Source organism: Meriones unguiculatus, chromosome 20 (assembly GCF_030254825.1).
Source record: "Meriones unguiculatus strain TT.TT164.6M chromosome 20, Bangor_MerUng_6.1, whole genome shotgun sequence".
NCBI classification, from domain to species: Eukaryota; Metazoa; Chordata; class Mammalia; order Rodentia; family Muridae; genus Meriones; species Meriones unguiculatus.
Genome location: NC_083367.1, coordinates 73,034,727 through 73,057,855, shown reverse-complemented (window position 1 = coordinate 73,057,855; position 23,129 = coordinate 73,034,727). Strand labels below are relative to the sequence as shown.

The 23,129-nt window shown below is 39.9% G+C and overlaps 1 protein-coding gene across 1 annotated transcript in view; it reads left to right on the top strand.

Annotated features, from left to right (window-relative positions):
* Positions 1 to 23,129, top strand: part of Adgb (androglobin) — a 142,692-nt gene that overhangs the window by 95,488 nt on the left and 24,075 nt on the right. The window contains exons 27-30 of the mRNA XM_060373216.1: positions 6,794 to 6,978; positions 8,223 to 8,422; positions 20,731 to 20,763; positions 22,036 to 22,147. Of these exons, the coding sequence (XP_060229199.1) occupies positions 6,794 to 6,978; positions 8,223 to 8,422; positions 20,731 to 20,763; positions 22,036 to 22,147 (530 nt within the window). The remainder of the gene's footprint in view (positions 1 to 6,793; positions 6,979 to 8,222; positions 8,423 to 20,730; positions 20,764 to 22,035; positions 22,148 to 23,129) is intronic.

The window sequence follows — 23,129 nt, the reverse complement described above, 5'->3', positions numbered from 1 at the left end:
TGTTCAGTTCTGGGCATGTGTAGGCTTTATTATTATTATTATTATTATTATTATTATTATTATTATTTCTGTTGTCGTTGAAGTCCAGCTTTAGACCATGGTGGTCTGATAGGATATGAAGGATTATTTCAGTCTTCTTGTCTCTGTTGAGGCTTGCTTTATGATCAACTATATGGTCTGTTTCAGAGAAGGTTCCATGAAATGCTGAGAAGAAGGCAAATTCTTTTGTGTTTGGGTAAAAAGTTCTGTAGATGTCTGTTAGGTCCATTTGATTCACAATAGCTGTCAGTGTCATTGTTTCTCTGTTTAGTTTCTGTTTTGTTGACTTGTCCTTTGTTGAGAGTGGGGTGTTGAAGTCTCCCCCTATTAATATGTGGGGATCTATACATGGTTTAAGCTTTATTAATGTTTCTTTTACAAATATGGATGCCCTTGTATTTGGGGCATAGATGTTCAGAATTGTGATGTCTTCTTGGTGGAATTTTCCTTTGATGAGTATAATGTCCTACCTCATCTTTTTTGATTAATTTTGGCTGAAAGTCTATTTTATTAGATATTATAATGGCTACTCCTGCTTGCTTCTTGGGTCTGTATGCTTGGAAAACCATCTTCCATCCCTTTACTCTCAGGTAATGTCTATCTTTGTGGCTGAGGTGTGTTTCTTGTATGCAGCAGAATGTTGTGTCCTGTTTACACATCTGTTCTGTTAGTCTGTGTCTTTTTATTGGAGAGTTGAGTCCATTGATGTTAAGAGAGATTAATGACCAGTGGCTGTTAGATCCTTTTATTTTTATGTTGGTTGTGGGTAGTGTGTATGATTTTCTGCTTTTCACTTGGCTGTAGTGATATTATTTATTTCCTGTGTTTTGGGGGGTGTAGATAGCCTTCTTGGGTTGTGTTTTTCCTTCTAGTATCTTCTGTAGGGCTGGGTTTGTGGGTGGATACTGTATAAATTTGTTTCTGTGGTGGAATAACTTGTTTTCTCCCATGATGATTGGGAGTTTTGCTGGATATACTAGTCTGGGCTGACATCTATGTTCTTTTAGGGTTTGCGTGACATCTATTCAGGCCCTTCTAGTTTTCATAGTCTCTGTTGAAAAGTCAGGTGTGATTCTGATGGGCTTGCCATTATATGTTACTTGGCCTTTTCCCTTGCAGTTTTTCGTATCTTCTTCTTCTTCTTGTTTTTCTTCCTTTTTTTGTATGTTTAGTGTTTTGACTATTATGTCACAGGAGGATTTTCTTTTCTGATTTAATCTAGTAGGTGTTCTGTAGGCCTCTTCTATGTTTATAGACATCTCTTTCTTTTAATTGGTGAAATTTTCTTGTATGATTTTATTAAAAATATTTTCTTGGCCTTGGAGACGGAGCTCTTCTCTTTCCTCTATTTTTATTATTCTTAGATTTCATCTTATCATGGTGTCCTTGATTTCTTAGATGGTTTGTGTCAGGAATTTTTTAGAATTAACATTTTCTTTGATGGATGCATAATCTTCTTCCACTGTACCTTCTACACCTGAGATTCTTTCTTACATTTCTAGTATTCTGTTGGAGATGCTTATTTCCTGTTTTTTTTTTTTCTGCAAGCTTTTCCTCTTCAGTATTTATGCAGTTTGTGATTTTTTTAATGTTTCTATTTCCATTTGCAGATCTTGAACCATTTTGTTGATATCCTTCAACTGTCTGCTTGTATTTTCCTGCCTTTCATTCAATTCCTTTACCAGTGAGCTTTCCTCTATTTCTTTCAGTGATTTATAAATATTTCCTCTCTAAACACCATACAATCTGTTTGACTGTATATTTCTGTATTTCTTTACGTATTTTATTTCTTTCCTTCATTATCATCTTTATAAGCATTGATTTAAGGTAATTTTCTTGAGTTTCTCTTGTGTTAGGGTATCCAGGGCTGCTTGCTTGGACAACTGAGTTCTAGAGATGCCATATTGCTTTGGCTTTTGTTGATTGTGTTTTCATGCTGGCCTTTTCCCATCTGGCCCTCAGACAATGGCTGGTAATTTCTGGTGCCTGCTGAGTCCTGGGGGTCAGAGGGTGGTTCAGGGATCTCCTGGGCAGGAAACTGGTTGTTCTGCTGGAGCCCTCTTCAGATTGGTGGTTATGGTGTCTGACTGTCGGGTGATTCTCAGGGAATTGCTGAAGCTCTCTCCTCAGGTGTATGATCATGTGGGCTAACTGGACTCCTCAGAAGACCAGAGGCTCTTCTCTCACCATGGGAAGTCCTGGAAACAGCTGTCCTGCCACTGGCTTTCTTGCTCTGAATTAATGAGCTGTTGCTGGATGGACACTGTGCTCAGCTGCTGTGTTTGCTGGGCACAGCCAACTTGAAGAACCATTGAGCCCAGAGATTTGGTCAGTCTCCCAAGGGAGACAGGTTGAGTTTTGGAGCAGTATATGGGGCTGTTCCCGTGGCTCCCAGGCTTCGTTAGGTCTGAGGTTGGCTCCCAAATACCCCAGTACTCAGAAGGTATTCACTGGCTCATGAGCACAGTACACAGGTGTGTGGCTAGAGGCTAAAGACCCCTTGCTTATGGGAACCCAGGATTTTTTCTGAGGATTAACTGGGTGTCCTGAGGTCAGAACTGATCTGGCCCTCACTGTATGTTTTTCATCACTGTATGTTTTCCTCACAACTGGGAGACCCAGTTTTTGGTGTTTGGGGCCCACAGTTCAGTCTGGGAGGGTAAGCACAGCACACAAGTGTGTGGCTAGGTGCTGGAGACTGAGTACCTGTAGGAACCCAGGAACTTTTCTGGAGGTTTGTTGAGTGACTTGAGGTTGGTCAAGATTGTTTTCCTCATCATGGGCTTTCTTCTAACCTGAGGAACACAGTCACTGGTATTTCGGGGCCCGCAGATCAGTCTGTTGGTTGCTGTGTACTCACTGCTGCCCTGCTGATCAGACACAGTGTGTGATCAGAACCACCATCTTGAATTCTCCCCCACTAATACCATTTCTCAGGCTTCGTTTTTTGCCTGACTTTCACTAAAGATTCTTCCTCTAATAAATAATCTTCACTTTGCTCTGTACTATATGTAGCTACCCTCTGGTGGGGCAGTCCTTGTGTGTCACCCCAACCTTCGTGCCCACTTGTTCACCCCCCTTGAACTGTCTTAGTACTGATTCCACTTTCTTTCATTAATTGCTTTAGTGGAATCTAATTCTGTTTGCTTGCTTGAGCCATGCCTCTCTATACAGTCCTGGCTGTCCTGGAACTCACTATCAGGCTGGCCTCAAACTCACAGAGATCCACCTGCTTCTGCCTCTCAAGTGCTGGGATGAAAGGTGTGAGGCACCATGCCTGGCTTTTAATTCTGATTCTGATATACAACCCTTTTGTGTGTTCTCCCTGTCTCTTCTCAATGTTCCTGCATTACTGTAGGGTCTTCATTATGTTTGTTGTGTGAAACTGTTGCTTTGGGAATTGAGATTCGGTTATATTTCTTTTAAAATATTGCACTGGTACACCACCTTCTTAATTTACAGGTCTATCCTTTACTATCAAGGTAGTTAGTTACCTCTCTAACATAAATATTTATACATGTGCTGTAAAATGTGTGTTAGCTAAAACTCAAGCTGCAGAATCTAATGTTTATTGTCTTTGCCCGGCCGTCAACCTCTAGCTAGAGTTGCCTCCTCCAGAAATGTAAGTTGTGCAATTTATTTTCCTAGCACTTACTTATTTTGTGATATTTTATCCTCATTTTGCCACTTAATGATAATTTTCAAAATATAAATTCTTTGCATTGAAATTCACAAATATAAATAGTTGCTCCAGATACCATTCCTATTGTAAATATTTTATGTGATGTATACATTTTAGTTGATTATCTGTACATCAGCCTTTATGATAATGAATGTAAATGGAAGGCTAAATATGTGTCCTTTCAACATGAGAACTATCACAGTGGCCAATGCATAACTGGCTTACATTAAATACCTTCTCTTTATAATACACAATGTTCTACCTGATTTTAGAAAAAAAAAAAAACATTGACTATATGAATGCCATTCATAATCAATCAACAAACAACCTTAGCACTTTGCTGCTGTTTCTTAGGTCATTTCTTTGTAGTTATAGTTTACCACTTTCAAAATAGTAACAATGAGTAGTTCTGACATTTCATGTATGTACTGATCATTTATTAACAACATCAAGATGTTGTTAGATGCTTTATATGAGTGACTGCCCATAGTCACTCATATAAATATACAGCCATTTGCTTAGTTAAAGGCTGCTTCTTACTGTTAAAATCATGATGGGCATGGTCTATGGTGCCTAGTAAAAAAGAGTACCCTATTTTTCTAGGGCCTTATTATGTTGAAGAGATGATATGTTTTCAAGGCACCACATTAGTGAGTTGGTTTTCAGAAGGAAAAACTAAGTGTTTATGATAAAATTTGACAAGTAATATACTCTGCCTGATTTCTTCCATATAATTCTTAGTCAATACCAAAAATTTTACCCTTAAAAATGCAAAAAAATAAATTAAAACTAAATAATTCATAACATTCAATCATAAAATATGCATCAACATATTTTATACCTAGGTAAAAACATAAAGAACCTTCTATATGAAAATACACCAAACTGCAGGCATTTAAGTTGTAGATTTGTCTTCATGTAATTTATTTTCATCCTTGCCTGCATAAAAAGGGAAATTAGAAAAAAAGAAAGCAAAACTAAAACTGGAATGATTAATTTGTTTACCTGTGTGACCAGAAACCGTAGAGTCATACTGAGGGCACTTACAGACTAAATGCTGGCATTCAACTTTATCACTAACTGAGACCCAGAAGTTGTTCACAAATCTGTGGAGCAGAGAGGTGAGGAAGGTGGGGAGGAGGCTGCTGGAGGACTGTGAATGTGCTCAGCATGTACTGGGAATGAAGGCAATTTCTTTGCAGAGTCCATTTTCAGGAAGCAATGCAGAGCAAGCAGAATAGAGAGATCCCTCTGTAAAACCTGTTCTGGAAGGAGCTCCTAACACAGAAAGTACAGATTTTTACCTTAATAGCAACAGAATGCTTTAAAGAGTTTTAAGGACCCAGCAATTGGGGAGGCAGAGGCAGTTGGAGCTCTATGGGTTCGAGTCTAGCCTGGTCTACAAGGAGAGTCTAGTACAACCAAGGCTACACAGAGAAACCCTGTCTTAAACAACCACACACACAAAAATGTTTTAAGGAAACTGACATTATTGGACTTGTGTTAAAAAATGTCTATGATACATGGGTTTGAAAAAAAATCAATGTAATTTCTAAGACAAAAGCTGTAACCATACAATCATGAAATTCTACTTAATTATTCAAGATGTACAATATTAACATATCAATTCAGATGGCTTCCAGATGTTGACCTGAGTGAAATGGAATGGAGAGAGTAGAGGGACAGACAGACAGCTATAAGGTAGCTCTGCCATCAGGAACCACTTCAGTCCATTGGTCTGCAATAGCTGCCCTGTCAAGGTCTTGACACAACACTAAGTGGCTGAATGGCAAAAACATCTCATCCCACCCTCCAGAATCACATCGTCACCAGGGCAGGTGTCTCCAGGGCATTCTGGAACTAATCTATTTTTTGACTTCTTCTTGGCATTCTTTGCTGGTGTTCTTCAGCTTGTGGTACAACACTGAAATCTCCATTTTCATCTTTATATGGTGTTGCATTGTGTGGCTGTTTCTAAATCCAACCTTATTATTCTAAGGCTACCAGCCATGTTGATTTGGCCTCATCCTTTAACTTTTCCTGAGAAAAATTATCTCCATATAAGTTGACCTTGTGAGGTCTCCAACATCGTTTTTGTAAGAAAAAGAGATAAAATTCTACCAACCATAAACAGGTGCCTGAATTTGGAGAGAAAATATTTCAAAACACTGCGGTAAAATTGATAGCCTTGGCTGATTGGCCTTGCCTTGGGAAATGTCTGAATGACGTCCTTTACTTTAGGTGAAGATACAGGGCAGAAGATAATTTGTAAGATGGTCAGTAGGAAGAGAGTTCTTGCTTGTAAATATCAGTAACATCCACGTGACCTTTAGAGAGAGAGCTGAGCTTGAGGCTTCCATTTAGGAACCTTGATTCTGCTTGAGTTTATGGAGAGCCCAGAAAACTATAGAATGAATGTTGCTTTCAATCTATGAATGAGAACAGAGCATTGCTTCTCTGACATGTTTGGAATATCAATGACAGAGAGGCCTGAGAAAGCAAACCCAAAGAGAAGGGACAGAATGAAGTTGCTGGACTCAGAGGTGACAGGTGTCTAAAGACAAGATACCAAAGGTTTCTTTAACCTTGCTGGACTCCCCCCTTGAGATCAGAAGATAAAAGTTTCCATGTAGGAGGGACACACTGCTTGGAATCCTGGCCAGTGCAGACCAAAATTCTGGGTTAGTGCTGAGCAAGTGAATGGCAGATGAATTAGTGAGAAAAGCAAAAGGAAAGGGGCCTGTGGAAGGGAAGTCAGTTCGCTCTGGAGTGCAACGTGATGGACTTTGTCGATTTGCTTCTTGTTGTATTTGCATTTGCTCAGAGAAATTAAATGTATATATCAGGTCCTGGGCATTTGTGAAGAATTACTAGATATAGAAAAGAACTACTAGATATAGAATTTTCTAATGATGGAAACATATATTACTGTTTTTTTTTTTTTTTGTTTTTTTTTTTACTGTGTCTGTTTTACTTTCAGATGTTCAAATAAGAAAATCACACCATTTCCTTTACCAACTCGAGGGACAGATCAGTATGCTTACTCATAAAGCTCAACCTTTCTCACAATAGGTACTCTGTTAAAGTGACAGTGGCACAGTGTATTACAGTACAAGTTCGCACATCCAAACCCGACGCCTTCATCAAGCTGCAAGTACTGGAAAGCGAGGAGGTCATGGTGAGCACCATCGGCAAAGGGCAAGCCATCATTCCTGCCTTTTACTTTCTTGGAAGTGAAAGAGCATTGAGCTCCCAGTGTAAGTACCTGTCTGGAGAGTCAACTGCATTTATAAACAAATCCTTGTAGTACTGTGACACTCAACATAATTAAAATATAAATCAAACATTGACACTTGACAAACATTGGATTTGACCCCAGTGATGCTATTGTAATTATTTGTCATAGTAGATTTCACAAACAATAGATTGGTTAAGATTCTCCTTTAAAGACTGCATGTTCCTCCCTTGGGAGGTGGGGAGGTCAAAGAGCCAGTCATTGAGTTCCTGTTAGAAATAGTCCTTGTTCCCCTTACTATGGGAAACCAATTGATTACTGAGCTATCACGGGTCACATCTGAGCAGGGGTTCTAGGTTTTATCCTCTCATGGTCTTTGGTTGAGTGTCCATCTCAGAAAAGACCCTGTGCCCAGATATGTTTGGTCCTTGTGGAGCTCCTATCCTTTCCACATCAAACTCCCCTTCTTTCATATGATTCCCTGCACTTTGCTGAAGGTTTGGTTGTGAGTCTTAGTATCTATTTTGGAGCACTGCTAGGTAGAGTCTTTCAGATGCTTTCTGCGGTAGACTCCTGAGGACTTTGCAGCCAGTCCTGAAAATACCTGACAAAAGGGAGTCATATGAAAGGGGAGGAGGTCCTCCCCTATTAGTGGACTTGGAAAGGGGCAGGGAGGAGATGAGGGAGGGAGGGTGGGACTGGGGAGGGAATGAGGGATACAACTGGGATACAGAATTAACAAAATGTAACTAATGAGAAAAATAAAATTATGGAAAAAAAAATAAAAAAAGACTGCATGTTGAGAAATTTTATTTCTTATACACGAGCCTGCAGTTTTTTAGAGATTCATTTTTGTGTATGTCTATCAGTATTCATCTACATGTATGAGTGGGCACCATGTGCATGGCTGGTCCCACAGAGCTCAGAAGAAGGAGTTGGATCTTTTGGAACTGGGTCCACTGGTGGCTTTAACGTATCATGTGGATGCTGTGAACTAAATCAGGATCCTATTCAGGACAGCATGTGCTCTTAAATGATGGGCCATCTCTCTAGCCCTGCATGAAGTTTCTTAATAAATTTCTCTAAAACCAAAAGATTTGAAAGAATCTAGTCTTGTTTTTTTTTTTTATTTTATCTTCTTAAAATAAAAATGTCCTTTTAAGTATGCTATATTCTATAAGTAATATAATAGGGATATATGGAGCCCATTTAATCAGTAATACCAGAGCATATCAAATATACTAACATAATATTTCTCCTTTTTAGCTAGCAAGCAAATTCTCCTATCTCATTCTTCAACTAAGAAAGAAACGGAGGTGATAACCAAGAAAAAAGCTGCCCAAGCAAGTCAGAAGTCTTTTAAGGGAAGACCTGGGATTGTGGCAGCAGAGGCAGGTCTGCCTCTGCTGGAAGAAGACACTGTGTCTATACCCACTACAGAAGAAAGTTCTAGCACACCACAGCAGGTATGTTAACTGAAAAAGAGAATGAATTACTTGAGGCTAGCTAGGAAGATGGCTCTGGGTAAAATGTACATATGTAACTCCAGCCTGGAAGGTTGAGACGAGCAGGTATCACTGGCCAGTTAGCCTAGGAAAAATAAAAAGTTCTAGATTGACTGAGAGACTCTGTCTCAAAAATATAAGGTAGAAAGTGACTGAGGAAGAAACTCCAAACTAACTCTGGCCTCCTCTTACACAAGTATGAACAAGTACACCTGCACACCCATGTGCAGAGGCACATAGGATGAGTACATAAATATAAGTAAAAGTGAAGAACTTATCATAGAATGTAAACAGGGACTGGGGCATAACTGTGGTGATGTTTAAGATCACACTACTTAGAAATCATTATAGACGTATAAAAATAAAAAGAATGAATCAAGAAGCTGTGGTCACAACTCACAACTGTCATGGAGACACCAAACTATCCAATTCAATAAAAAAAAGAAAGAAAGAGAAAGAAAGAAAGAAAGAAAGAAAGAAAGAAAGAAAGAAAGAAAGAAAGAAAGGCTATTAGAATGGTGTAGAAGAAAAGTGTAAGTCAGTAATCCAATTGAAATATTCAGTGTATGCTTCCTGGAAATGGATGTGTCTCAGGAGCAAAATAAGAATAATTTGGGGGATTTGAAAATTTTTATTATAGTGCCTTGGTCTTGGCATGCACAGGGTATTTTATTACTTCTGTGTGTGTGCCTGTGAGCACTCATGTGTGGAAGAGCACCTGTCAAGGCACACCATGGAGAGCCAGAGGACAGCATTTGGTGGAGGACCTTGCTTTCTATCTTATTTATAAGAAGGTCTCTTTGTTTGCTACTGTTCATACTCAGATTAGCTGGCCCAGAGCTTCTTGGGATGTTCCTGCCTATAGCTCCTGTCTTGCCACAAGAACACTGGATGATAGATACAGCTACCACATGTAGCTTTAAAGGGCTTCTTGAGATTTGAATTCAGGTCCTCTCACTTTCAGAAGAACTTTATTCACTCAGGCATTCCCCTAGTCCACTTAGGATATTTTAAAACATAGATTTGGGGGATGCAGATATATGTTAAGAATGTTTGTTGCTTTTGGAAAGGGCACATTTGGTTCCCAGGACCCATACAGGGTGGCTCACAATCTGCTACCACTTCAGCTCAGAGATTACACATTCTCTGGCCCCTCAAGGAACTGGGCTCATGTGCAGGCGTGTGCAAAACTGAAGTAATTGTATTTTAAAAGATAAATATTTTGTGATGAAAAATTAATGGACTCCTCAATAAAAACCAAACTACTTATAGATATGCAGTATTAGCATAATGTAGTAGCAAATACATTAATAATAATTGATAGTTTAATAGCCCACAAATGTGAAAACATAATAAAGTATGTTAATAATCTTTTAGTTAAAATAACATCAACTGAGAATTTATGAAACAATTAATAATGAGTTTTTATAACAACTCTAAAATTATACTTTGTCAGCAAAATTGATGTGTGTATAGTGGAATACTGACTTTTCAATTAATCAGTGAGGCATGAGTGGCTAGAAGCCCATGAGCTAAGCTACTGCAGCAAGAATTAGAAACGAGCTACATAGTAACTCATTGAAACAAGACAAGGTTCTGAGAATGATGGGAAAATAAATCAGTGAAATGCACAAACAAAACCCCTCAAAAGGAATTATCCATAGCTTTTTCTTTGATTCTAAAATATATATGCTACTTATAAGACCTGGAGAAACACAGAAGGCATAAATTTACCAAACTCAGGAAAATGGCACAGGATTTTAAGGCAATTGAGTAGTACTGATTAAAAAATATATATATTTATTATATATACAGTGCTCTGCCTACAGGCCAGAAGAAAGCATCAGATCACATTATAGGTGGATGTCAGCCACCATGTGGTTGTTGGGGATTGAACCTCTGAGCCATCTCTCCAGCCTGAGTAGTACAGAGTAATGTATGCTTGCAGAGTTAAACACTAGGGTCAAGAGAGACTGGTGGTAGGTGAGAAAGGAGTTTAGCAAAACCCATTAATAAGAAAATAACTGAGTAAAGTGATAAAACAGTAAAATTGCAAGTATAATACCTTCAAAGTATTCACTTGCTAGATACCACATGATCAGGTGGCTCATGGAACAGGTCAACTAGGCTTTCAAGGAATAGTTTTTTTTTGTTGTTGTTGTTGTTTTGTTTTGTTTTAGAAAACAGAAGGACAATCTTGTCTTATTACATCTCTTTATTTAGGTAGGAAATTGTCTGACTCCACAGCCCATGACTGTCTGGGAACTTGCTATGTATCACAAGCTAACCTTACTTTCAGTAACCCACGAGCCTCAGCCTCCCAAGTGATGGAATTAGAGACATGAGGCCCTGCCTCTGGTTTATTTTATTTATTTATTTAATCATTTTTACAGCCTGATCCCAGCCCCTTCTCTCCTCTCCTCCCAGTCCCACCCTCACACCTCCTTCTTTCATTCCTCCATCCCCTTCTCTTCAGAGCCCCCCCACGTGTACCAACATGCCCTGGCACATGAAGTCACAGCAGGACTAAGTTCTTCCTCTCCCACTGAGGCCAGATAAGGCAGTCTAGCTATGGGAAAGGGATCTAAAGGCAGACAACAGAGTCAGTGACAGCCTCTGCTCTAGTTGTTAAGGGACCCACATGAAAAACAAGCTGAACATCTACTATATATGTGCAGGGAACCTAGGCCCAGCCCATGCATGCTCTTTGGTTGGTTGTTCAGTCTCTTTGAGCTCTCACCGTCCCCAGTTAGTATACTCTGTAGGTCTTCTTGTTGTGTCCTTGACCCCTCTGGCTCACTCAATCATTCCTCTTCTACAAAACACCCCATTCTTGGCCTATTGTTTGGCTGTTGGTCTCCATATCTGTTTCCATAAGCTTCTTGATAAAGCCTCTCAGAAGACAGTTATGGTAGGCTCCTGTCTGCAAGCATAGCAGAGTATCATTAATAGTGTCAGAGGTTGACTCTCTCTCATAGGGTGAGTCTCAGGTCATTTGTTGGACAGTCATTGGTTGGCCATTCCTTCTCTCTCTGCTCCATCTTTATCCTACACTTCTTGTAGGAAGGAAAAATTTGGGGTGGAAGATTTTATGGTTGGGGTGTTGTCCCTTTCCTTCCACTAGAAGTCCTACCTGGCTAAAGGGGGTGGACACTTGAGGTTCTATATCCTCTGCTGCTAAGAGTCTCAGCTAAGGTCACCTCCATAGACTCCTGAGAGCTTTCTCCATAACATATGTTCCCTCCCAACACCAATTTTCATTCTCTCTCCAAGCCTCTCCCCTTTTCCCACACTTGATCGGCACCCCCTTCCTCTCTCAACTCCCTTTTCCACCCAGTTCCCTCCCTCCATCTAATTCAGATGTTTATTTTACTTCCCCTCTGAGTGAAATTCAAGCAACCTCCCTTGGACCCTTCTTGTTACTTAGCTTCTTTGGGTCTGTGGATTGTAGCATGGATGTCCTGTACTTTATACTTATAAGTGAGTACATACCATTCATGTCTGTACCGGATGGTTTTAGCTATCGTGGATTTTTAATTTTTCCATATGAAGTTGAGAATTGCTTTTTCAAGGTCTATAAAGAATTGTGTTAGAATTTTTATTCATTTATTTTTTATTTAATTTTTTAATTTTTTATTTTATTTTTATTAATTACAGTTTATTCACTTCGTATTCCAACTGTAACCCCCTCCCCTATTCTCTCCCAATCTCACCCTTTCCCCTCTTCTTCTCCTATGCTCCTCCCCCGGTCCAATGATAGAGGAGGTCCTCCTCCCCTTCCATCTGACCCTAATAAATCAGGTCTCATCAGGACTGGCTGCATTGTCCTCCTCTGTGGCCTGGTAAGGCTTATCCCCAATCTGGTGGAGGTGATCAAAAAGCCAGCTCATGAGTTCATGTCAGAGATGGTCCCTGTTCCTATTATTGGGGAACCCTCTTGGACACTGAGCTGCCATGGCTACATCTGTGCAGGGGTTCTAGGTTATCTCCATGAATGGTCCTTGTTTGGAGTATCAGTCTCACAAAAGACCCCTGTGCCCAGATTTTTTGGTTCTGTTGCTCTCCTTGTGGAGCTTCTGTTCCCTCCCAGTCTTTCTATTTCCTCCCTCTTTCATAAGATTCCCTGCACTCTGCCCAAAGTTTGGCTATGAGTCTCAGCATCTGCTTTAATACTCTGCTGGGTAGAGTCTTTCAGAAGCCTTCTGTGATAGGCTCCTGTCCTGTTCCCTGTTTTCTCTCTCTTCTGATGCCCATCTCATTTGCCTTTCCGAATGAAGATTGAGCATTTTACCCAGGGTCCTCAGATTTTAGTATGAGTATCCTGTATTATGTGTCTAATATCCACTTATAAGTGGGTATATACCATGTGTGTCTTTCTGCTTCTGGGATACCTCACTCAGGATGATCTTTTCTACATCCCACCATTTGCCTGAAAATTTCATGATTTCCTTGTTTTTAATTGCTGAGTAGTATTCCATTCTGTAAATGTACCACAATTTCTATATCCATTCCTCAACTGAGGGACATCTGGGTTGTTTCCAGCTTCTGACTATTACAAATAAAGCTGCTATGAACATGGTTGAGCAAATGTCCTTGTTGTATACTTGAGCATCTTTTGGATATATGCCTAGGAGTGGGATAGCTGGATTTTGGGGTAGCACTGTTCCTAATTGTCTGAGAAAGAGCCAGATTGATTTCCAAAGTGATTGTACAAGTTTACATTCCCACCAGCAATGGAGGAAGCTTCCTCTTTCTCCACATCCTCTCCAGTATGTGTTGTCACTTGAGTTATTGATCTTAGCCATTCTGATGGGTGTAAGGTGAAATCTCAAGGTCATTTTGATTTGCATTTCCCTGATGACTAAGGATGTTGAACATTTCTTTAAGTCTTTCTCTGCCATTCAGTGTTCCTCCATTGAGAATTCTCTGTTTAGCTCTGTACCCATTTTTTAGTTGGGTTACTTGATTTGTTGCTGTTTAACTTTTAGCACAGAATTCTACCTGAATTTGAAAGAAGAGATAACACCAACATTCCTCAAACTATTCCACAAAATAGAAACAGAAGGAACATTACCAAACTCATTCTCTGAGGTCATAATCACCCTGGTACATAAACCACACAAAGACACAACAAAGAAAGAAAATTTCAGACCAATTTTTCTTTAAACCAAACCAAACCAAACCAAACCAAACCAAATCAAACCAAACCAAACCAAACTAAGACAACAACAACAACAACAACAACAAACTCAATAAAATACTTGCAAACCGAATCCAAGAACATATCAAAAACATCATTCAACATGATCAAGTAGGCTTCATCCAAGGGATACAGAAATGGTTCAATATACAAAAATCCATCAATGTAATCCACCATATGAACAAAATACCCATATCTTTTGATTAATTTTTGTTGAAAATCTACCTTATTAGATATTAGAATGGCTACTTCAGCTTGATTCTTAGGTTCCTTTGCTTGGAAATGCTTTTCTAGCTCTTTACTCTAAGGTAACGTCCATCTTTGTTGATGAAGTATATGCTACTTGTATGCAGGTGAATAATGGATCCTGTTTTTTCATCCATTCTGTTAGCCTGTGTCTTTTTATTGGGGAATTGAGTCCATTGATATTGAGAGTTATTACTAATTATTGTTAATTCCTGTTATTTTTATGTTGGTGGTGGCAGAGTGGTGTGTGTGTGTGTGTGTATGTGTGTGTGTGTTTCCCTTCTTTTGCCTGTGTGGAACTATTTATTTCCTGTGTTTTCTTGGGTGCACTTATTCTTCTTGGGTTGGAGTTTTCCTTCTAGCATCTTTTGTAGGGCTGGATTTGTGGATAGATATTGTTTAAATTTGGCTTTATCCTGGAATATCTTGTTTTCCCCATCTATGGTGATTAAGAGTTTTGCTGGTTATTATAGTCTGGGTTGATATCTGTGGTCTCTCATAGTCCACAATACATCTGCCTAGGCCCTTCTGGCTTTAGAGTCTCTGTGGAGAACTTGGGTGTAATTCTCATAGGTCTGCCTTTTTATGTTACTTGGCCTTTTTCCCTTGCTGCTTTTAATATTATTTCTTTGTTCTGTACATTTAATTTTTTTTATTATTATGTAGTGCAAATATTTTTCTCTTCTGGGACAATCTATTTGTTGTCCTATAAGCTTCTTGCATGTGTATAAGCATCTCTTTTTTGGGAGTTTGGAAAGTTTTCCCCATGATTTTGTTGAAAATATTATATAGGCCTTGGAGTTGAAAGTCTTCTCCTTCTATTCCTATTATTCTTAGGTTTGGTCTTTTTATAATGTCTCAGATTTCCTGGATGTTTTGTATAAGGAACATTTTATATTTAACACTTTCTTTGACTGATAAATCAATTTCTTCAGGTATCTTCTACTCCTGAGATTCCTCCATCTCTTGTATTTTCTTGGTGATGCTTGTGTCTGTAGTTCTTGTTCTTTTCCCTTGTCTTTCTGTCTCCAGGATTCCCTCAGTCTATGTTTTCTTTATTGCTTCTATTTCCATTTTCAGGTCTTGTTCATTTTATTAATTTTCTTCACGTGCTTGATTGTATTTTTTAAGGGATTTATTTATTTCCCTTTTAGAGGTCTCTACTATTTTTGTAAGGTTGGATTTAAGGTCTTCTTGTGCTTTGGCTGTGTTAGGATATCCAAGGCTTGTTGTAGTAGGATAGCTGGGCTCTAGTGGTGCGATATTGCCATGACACTTGTTGATTGTGTCATTAACGTTGGCCTTTAGCCATCTAGTTGTCCTTGGCACTGTCTGGATGTTCCTGATGCCAGCAGGACTCCTAGAGGAAACGGGCAGAGCCTTGGGCCTGACAGTAAGGCTCAGGGAACAGTCTGATGTTCACCTCTGCTAGCTGTGCCCCAGGAGAACCAGACAAGCAGGGAATTGATGGAGAAGGGTCTAAGATGGATGTTTTAGGGGCCTTGCTGCATCCTTGAGAAGGCAGTTGTTGGGGCTGTGGCTTGAATCTAGATTCTTATGATCCTCTTAGAAATATTCAATCCTGCTTTGAAAGCCAAATAAGGGGAACATGAGAGGAATGAAAATTTATCTGATAAAATGATGAGAAATTGTAGGTGCTATCCCAATTAACCAGTTCTAGCAGTAGTAAGAGTGTTTAGAGAGCATCCCTCCAGGAATCCATGAGGTCTGTCATTAGCAAAATCTAGTAATATAAATCCACAGAAATAGACTACATGAGAGCAGTTGTGTGGCCCTTAGATAGTTTATACTGCTCAACTCCTACTAACAGATAGTAAATGCAAAAGTAACACAAATTTTGCATACCAAAAGCCTTCATCTAGAAATTTCTACAAAATATTATATTAGTATGAACTTGTTATATTTCTATTAAAATAGCACAAGGAAAGAATCCAGTATTACTGATAATATTTAATTATATTCCAGTATTGTGATAGTGTAGAATCAGGCTGACTAAGAGCAAAGTAAGAGAACTACTGAGTTATTTGTAGATAAACTCATTATATGCCTAAAAGAATCCAACAGAACACACAAACTTGAGATAATGAGATTTTAGCAATCTTGCCAGAGACAATGCATCTATATTTACTCAACCTTCCATGTACCCAGTACTGTGTATGACACAGATCCTCAGTGTTCTAGTTAACCCTTAAACACATACTCCTTATTATTCCTGTATAGGAAGAGACCTGGGCACAGCAGGTGTATGCAATAACAGGACCTGAATGTAACTGTTCCCACTTGTGACAGCTTGCCTTAACTACCACACTCCTTTGCTCCTAGAGCAACAGCAACCAACAGTTTTTCTCTGGACTAACACTGCTGCATGAGTCAGCAGAATGCATTGTCTTCCTTAACAGCAACATACTTGTAAAATATCTGGACTTTGACCTCAGCAAGCACATGCAAGTAAAAAGCTTCTATTTTAATGCAGGTTGCTGGAAGTCAGCAAGTGACAAAACACAGTGGTATGGGAAGGCTGTTCCTACGTAGAGTAGTAGTCAATGATTTTCAATGAGGTGACACAACGTTAGAGAGACATTAGTTAGCTGAGTAGTATTCCATTGAGTAAATGCTATTCAGCTATTATAAAACAAGGAAATCATGACATTTTTCAGGCAAATGGATGGAACTAGAAAAGATCATGCTGAGTGAGGTAACCAAGAATCAGAAAGACACACATGGTATATACTCATAAGTGGATATTAGCCATAAAATATAGGATAAGTGTAATAAAATCTACAGACCTAAGGAAGCTAAACAACAAGGAGTACCCTAGGGAGGATGCTTAAATCTCACTCAGAATGGCAAATAGGATAGACACCAGAGGTGGTGGAAGAGAGGGAACAGGATGGGAGTCTACCATAGATGTCCTCTGAAAGGCTCCACCCAGCAAGGGATTGACTCAGATGCAGATACTCTCAGCCAAACTTTGGGCAGAGCACAAGGAGTCTTATGGAAGAAGGGTGTGGGGTAGAAGGACGTAGTGGGGAGAGGAGCTCCACAAGGAGACCAACAAAACCAAAACATCTGGGCTTAGGGGGTCCTTAAGAGACTGATGCAACAACCAAGGACCATGCATTGAGAGGACTTAGACCCCCTGCTCAGATGTAGCCGACTGGCAGCTCAGACTCTATATGGGTCCTGGAGTAAGGAGAGCAGGGGCTGCCTCTGTCTTGAACTCAGTTGTCTGCTCCTTGATCACTTCCCCGCTGGCAACTGGCCTTGCCAGGCCACAGAGACAGAGGATGCAGAAAGTCCTGATGAGAGTTGATAAGCTAGGGACAGACAGATAGCAGGGGAGGAGTACTCCCCTGGAGAAAGAGGAGAAGCATAAAGGGGAAGTGGGAGGGATGGTGGGACTGGGAGAAGTTGGGGGAGGGGGCTATAATCAGCATATACAATGAATAAATTGTAAAAGCAAAAAATAATGAAAAAGGAAAGACATTAGTTAATCATTTAAAGTCAGGTTTAAAAGTAGGACAGTGTTAGGAACAAGCTCCTCTCCCATCTATCAAATAGCCTGCAGTGAACCTTGAAACTAAATGCTACCATGATCCAAATTAATACCCTGGCCATTTCAAGAAATTATCTACTGCTACTCTAAAGGTTATAAGGGTGGATTTTAATCTGAATAAGTCAATGTTGAAAAAAAAAAGAGTAAAGACAACTTCCCTTTTCAAATATTAAGATACACTAAACCAATGGTTCTCAACTTTCCTGATGCTGTGACTCTTTAATACAGTTCCTCATGTTGTGGTGAGCCCCAAACATAAAATTATTTTTGTTGCTACTTCACAACTATAGTTTTGCTACTGTTATGAATCAAAATATAAATATCTGATATGCAGTATATGTGATATGTGATCCCTGTGAAAGGGTCATTAATGGCCCAAATGGGTTAATACCTAAATGTTGAGAACCACTGCACTAAACAATCACGTTAGTGATAATTAATATTGGTTAGAATGGAAGTAACTTGAGCAAAGTAAGAAAGCAGATAAATTTAAAAGTCCAATAAGCTTTAAAAATTCAAACATTTAAAAATTCAGTCTCTGAAATATCTCTTTTTAAAAAATTTTTATTTATTTGTTTATTACAGTTTATTCATTTTGTATCCCAGCTGTAGCCACCTCCCTCGTCTCCTCCCAATTCCACCCTCCCTCCCTCTTCTCTTCCCATGCCCCTCCCCCAGTCCACTGATAGGGGAGATTCTCCTCCCCTTTTATCTGACCCTAGCCTATCAGGTCTCATCAGGGCTGGCTGCATCATCTTCCTCTGTGGCCTGGCAAGGTTGCACCCCCACAGGGGGAGGTGATAAAAGAGCTGGCCACTGAGTTCATGTCAGAGACAGACCTTGCTTCCCCTTACTAGGGAACCCTCTCATCTAGTCTCTTTTAAAATTCAAAGTCTTTTCAAATTTATTATTCCTCAACTGTGGACTCCAAGAACCAGGGCACAGTCATATACAAATCCAAAAAAAAAAAAAAACAACAACAAAACAACAACAACAACAACAACAACAAAAAAAAAACCCAAGTTCCAACTGTAAATAACTCAATGGCCAATGTCTGGACTCTTCCAAAGGGCCTGAGTCACTTCCCCAGGTTCATACTCTGCAGCGCACACAGCTTGTCCAGTAACCTCACAGATGCTCTACTCCACTGCTGCTGCTGCTCTTAATGGTCATTTGGTGATACTGGCATCTCCAAAATGCTGGGGTCTTCTGATACAATGCACTGCACTTTCACCAGTAACCTCTTTTAGCCTCTCTTCCTGGTGCCAAGCCTCAACTCTCTGCATGATCCCTTCAATCCTGGGTCTTTGATGCCACTGAGGCTGCACCTTTACCAGTGGCCTCCTTTGAACTCTCCCAGTGACAAGCCTCAGCTGTTCTCCATGACCTTTGCATGCCTTCCGAACCATACTACCTGGAAGACCCTCAGTTGCCAGCACAAGGTACAACTTTGGTCACCCCTAAAACAGTTTCGTGTGCTGATCCTGAGGAAGCACTTTTCAGAAGATTTCAAGTCAGTGATGCTGGTCTCTTCTTAATCGACTATTTCTTTAGCTCCAGGCGACCAGACAAGAGTCTTTACACAAATGCCCCAGTATTCTCTGCTGGCCTCTGACACTTCGCAAGCCAGGCCTCCATCATCTGCACTGCTGGAAACATTCTTATATAAAAGAATAATCCTATAAAAGAGCCCATAGAGATCTCAACACTCATATGACTTTTCTAGCCTGAAGTTTCAAAGTCTTTCCACAGTCCTCCCCAAACAACATGGTCATGTCTGCCACAGTTCCCCATCATCCTGGTGCTTACTTTCGTCCTAGTTAATGTTACCATTGCCCTAATAAAACAGGAGACTGGAGGCAGGAACTGATGCAGAGGCCATGGAGGGTTGCTACTTACTGGTTTGCTTCCTCAGGATTGCTAAATCTGCTTTCTTATAGAACCCAGGGATGGCCCCACCCACAATGGAATGGGCCCTCCTCCCACATCAATCACTAAGAAATGCACTACAGGCTTGCCTCCAGCCTGATTTTATGCAGGCATTTTCTCAATTGAGGCTCCCCTCTCTCAAAGACCTCTAGCCTGTATCAAGTTGACATAAAAGTATCCAGCATAAAAAGAAGCATTTCTTTCAGCACTTTTTCAGACAATTAGGAACAGTGCTACCTCAAGATCCAGCTATCCCACTTCTAGGCATATATCTAAAAGATGCTCAAGTATACAAGGACATTTGCTCAACCATGTTTGTAGCAGCTTTATAATAGCCAGAAGCTGGAAACAACCCAGATGTTCCTCAGTTGAGAAATGGATATAGAAATTGTGGTACATTTACACAATAGAATACTACTCAGCAATTAAAAACAAGGAAATCATGAAATTTTCAGGCAAATGGTGGGATGTAGAAAAGATCATCCTGAGTGAGGTGAAGCAGAAAGACACACATGGTATATACTCACTTATAAGTAGATATTAGACATATAATATAGGATACTCATACTAAAATCTGTACACCTGAGGAAGCTAATCAAGGAGGAGGACCCTGGGTAAGATGCTTAATCTTCATTCAGAAAGACAGACATTGGAAGAGAGAGAAAACAGGGAACAGGACAGGAGCCTGTCACAGAGGGCCTCTGAAAGAATCTACCCAGCAGGTATATATATATATATATATATGCTGAGACTCATAGCCAAACTTTGGGCAGAGTGCAGGGAATCTTATGAAAGAGGGGGGAGATAGAAAGACTGGGAGGGAACAGGAGCTCCACTAGGAGAGCAACAGAACCAAAAAATCTGGGCACAGGGGTCTTTTGTGAGACTGTTACTCCAAACAAGGACCATTCATGGAGATAACCTAGAACCCCTGCACAGATATAGCCCATGGCAGCTCAGTGTCCAAGAGGGTTCCCCAATAATAGGAACAGGGACCATCTCTGACATGAACTCATGGGCTGGCTCTTTGATCACCTCCACCTAAGGGAGAGGCAGCCTTACCAGGCCACAGAGGAGGACAATGCAGCCAGTCCTGATGAGACCTGATTTATTAGGGTCAGATGGAAGGGGAGGAGGACCTCCTCTATCATTGGACTGGGGGAGGGGCATAGGAGAAGAAGAAGGAGGGAGGGTGGAGTTAAGAGGGAATGGGGGAGGGGCTACAGCTGGAATACAAAGTGAATAAACTGTAATTAATAAAAATAAAATAAAAAATACTGATTTTTTTCTCTTTTCTTTTCTTTTTTTTTTTTTTAGATAGAGGCGAAACTATCAATTAAAGGAGAAAAGGTAACCTGTCTATCAGAGGTTAGGGAACTTCCTTTTCCTTCACCACATCTAGTACTATAAATAAAGGTGGACTCCAGGAACACTGCAGATTTATGTGGAAAAATTAAATGTATAAAAGTATTAAAAGGTGATTCAGAAGACTAGTTTCCTAATTAAAGTGTAAAGAAAGGAAAACCTTAAAAGCCAACCACTCTGAAGAACAACTCAAAATCCTTAATAATATAAGAAAGTATCAAAATATGACAGAAATGGGATTTTACTTTATGCCCATTTCAGTGGTAAAAACTGGAAAGTTAGATGATGGAGAACGTTAAATGCTTCTTTCCTGTGTGATAGAAGGTGTCTTCGCTACTGTTCTACTGCTGTGGAAGAAAGACCATGACCAAGTCAACTTACTACAGAGACCATGTAACTGGGGTGCTTATAGATGCAAAGTGTGAGGCTATGGCCATCATGGTGGGGAGCATGGCAGCAGACGAGCAAGCATGGTGCTGGAGCAGTGGGTTGGAGCTAACATCATTTTTATTTTATTTATTTAATCACTTTTCAACCTGATCCCAGCCTCCTTCCTCCCCTCCTCACAGTCCCACCCTCTCTTTCTTCTCAGAAAAGGGGAGGGCCCCCAAGGGGTAGCAACCCACTCTGGCATCTCAAGTTTCAGCAGGACTAAACATATCCCCTCCCATTGAGACCTGACAGGCAGCCCAGATAGGGCAAAGGGATCCAAAGATAGGTAACAGAGTCATAGATAGCCCCTACTCCCATTGTTAGGTGACCTACATGTTAAAAAGGCTGTGTATCTCCTGCATATGTGTAGGGGATCTAGGTGCAGCCTGTGCATGCTCTTTGGTAGTTGGTTCAGTCTCTGTGAGCCCCCATGAGTCCACCTTAGTTTGCTATTTTAGGTTATTTTACTCAGTAGGTCTTCTTGTAGTGTCCTTGAAACCTCCGGGGAGCTAACATCTTATCTGCGAGTTGGCCTTGACATAGGCTTTTGAAACCTTGAAGCTCATACCTCCCAATAAGCCACACCTCCTAATCCTTCCCAATATAGTTCTACCAACTTTGGAGCAAGCATTCAAACATAGTAGCCTATGGGGGAGGGTCATTCTTGTTCAAACCACCACAGAGTGTTTCTGAAAAATGTATCATTTAATTAAACTATGATTTTATGATTTATAAAATTACACATTATAAACGTGATCTGATAACTCTTTCAAAACACATACTGATTCTTTTGGTTGCACTGACTCCCTGCCTTTTCTTTCACAGTGCTACAAGTACATCATACAGTGCTTGGTGCTGTTTAACAGCTGGCCTCTCACTGAAACTCAGCTGACGTTTGTTCAAGCACTAAAAGACTTAGAGAAATTTGATATGAAAGGTAGGTCACTCTAAATACTTTAAAAATATTTGTTTTATTTCATGTGTATAAGTATTTTGCTTGTATGTACATATGCATACCATGTGGATGCCTGGTGCCTGTGGAGGTCTAAAGAGAGCATTGTATCTCTTGAAGCAGGAGTTATACATGATTGTGAGTCTCCAATGAGGGTGCAGGGAACAGAACTCCGGTCCACAGCAACAGAAGCAGTGTTCTTAACAGCGATTTCTCCACCCCATACCTTAAATGGTATTCATGTCACTTTTATTTTAAGTACTGAATAGTAAGTTGATCACACAATTAAAATATGTTGTTACTCATAATCAACAGTCTCATATTTTTCATATTAATTATGCTTCAATATTTTTAGTGCATAATTTTTAAAACCTAAAAACATTTTGTCATTGAGGCCATGCATAAACATGTTTATCTACTTAGCAAAACTTATGCACCACTTACACTTGCAAATCTTTTATGATGATAAAATTGTATTTCCCATAGTTGTTAGGAAAGAATAACAATGAAGATAGACTCTGAAGATCCACATATTTAATTCCAACAGTCAGCGGGCAGAAGCAGGTTGATCTCTGTGAGTTCAAGGCCAGTGTGGTCTCCATAAATACAGCGATCCAGGGTTACATAGTAAGGCACTGTCTCAAAAATATGTTATGGTGTGTGGCAGGAGAGATGTCTCACTAGCTACTCTTCCAGAGGACTTTGTTTCAATATCCAGCACCCACATAGCAGCTCACAATTGTCTGTAACTCCAGTTTCAGGGGACCCCAACACCCTCATACAGACATACATGCAATTAAAACACCAATGCACATAAAAAATAAAAAGAAATCATTAAAAAATATGCTAAAGGTTTATATGCACACCAAACATTCACAATTACAAAATAAATAGAAATAATAGAGAAACAGTACAATATTGTGTATGCTTCTGTTTTCGGCAAAACTTTGTGTTTTCTTCCTGTTCT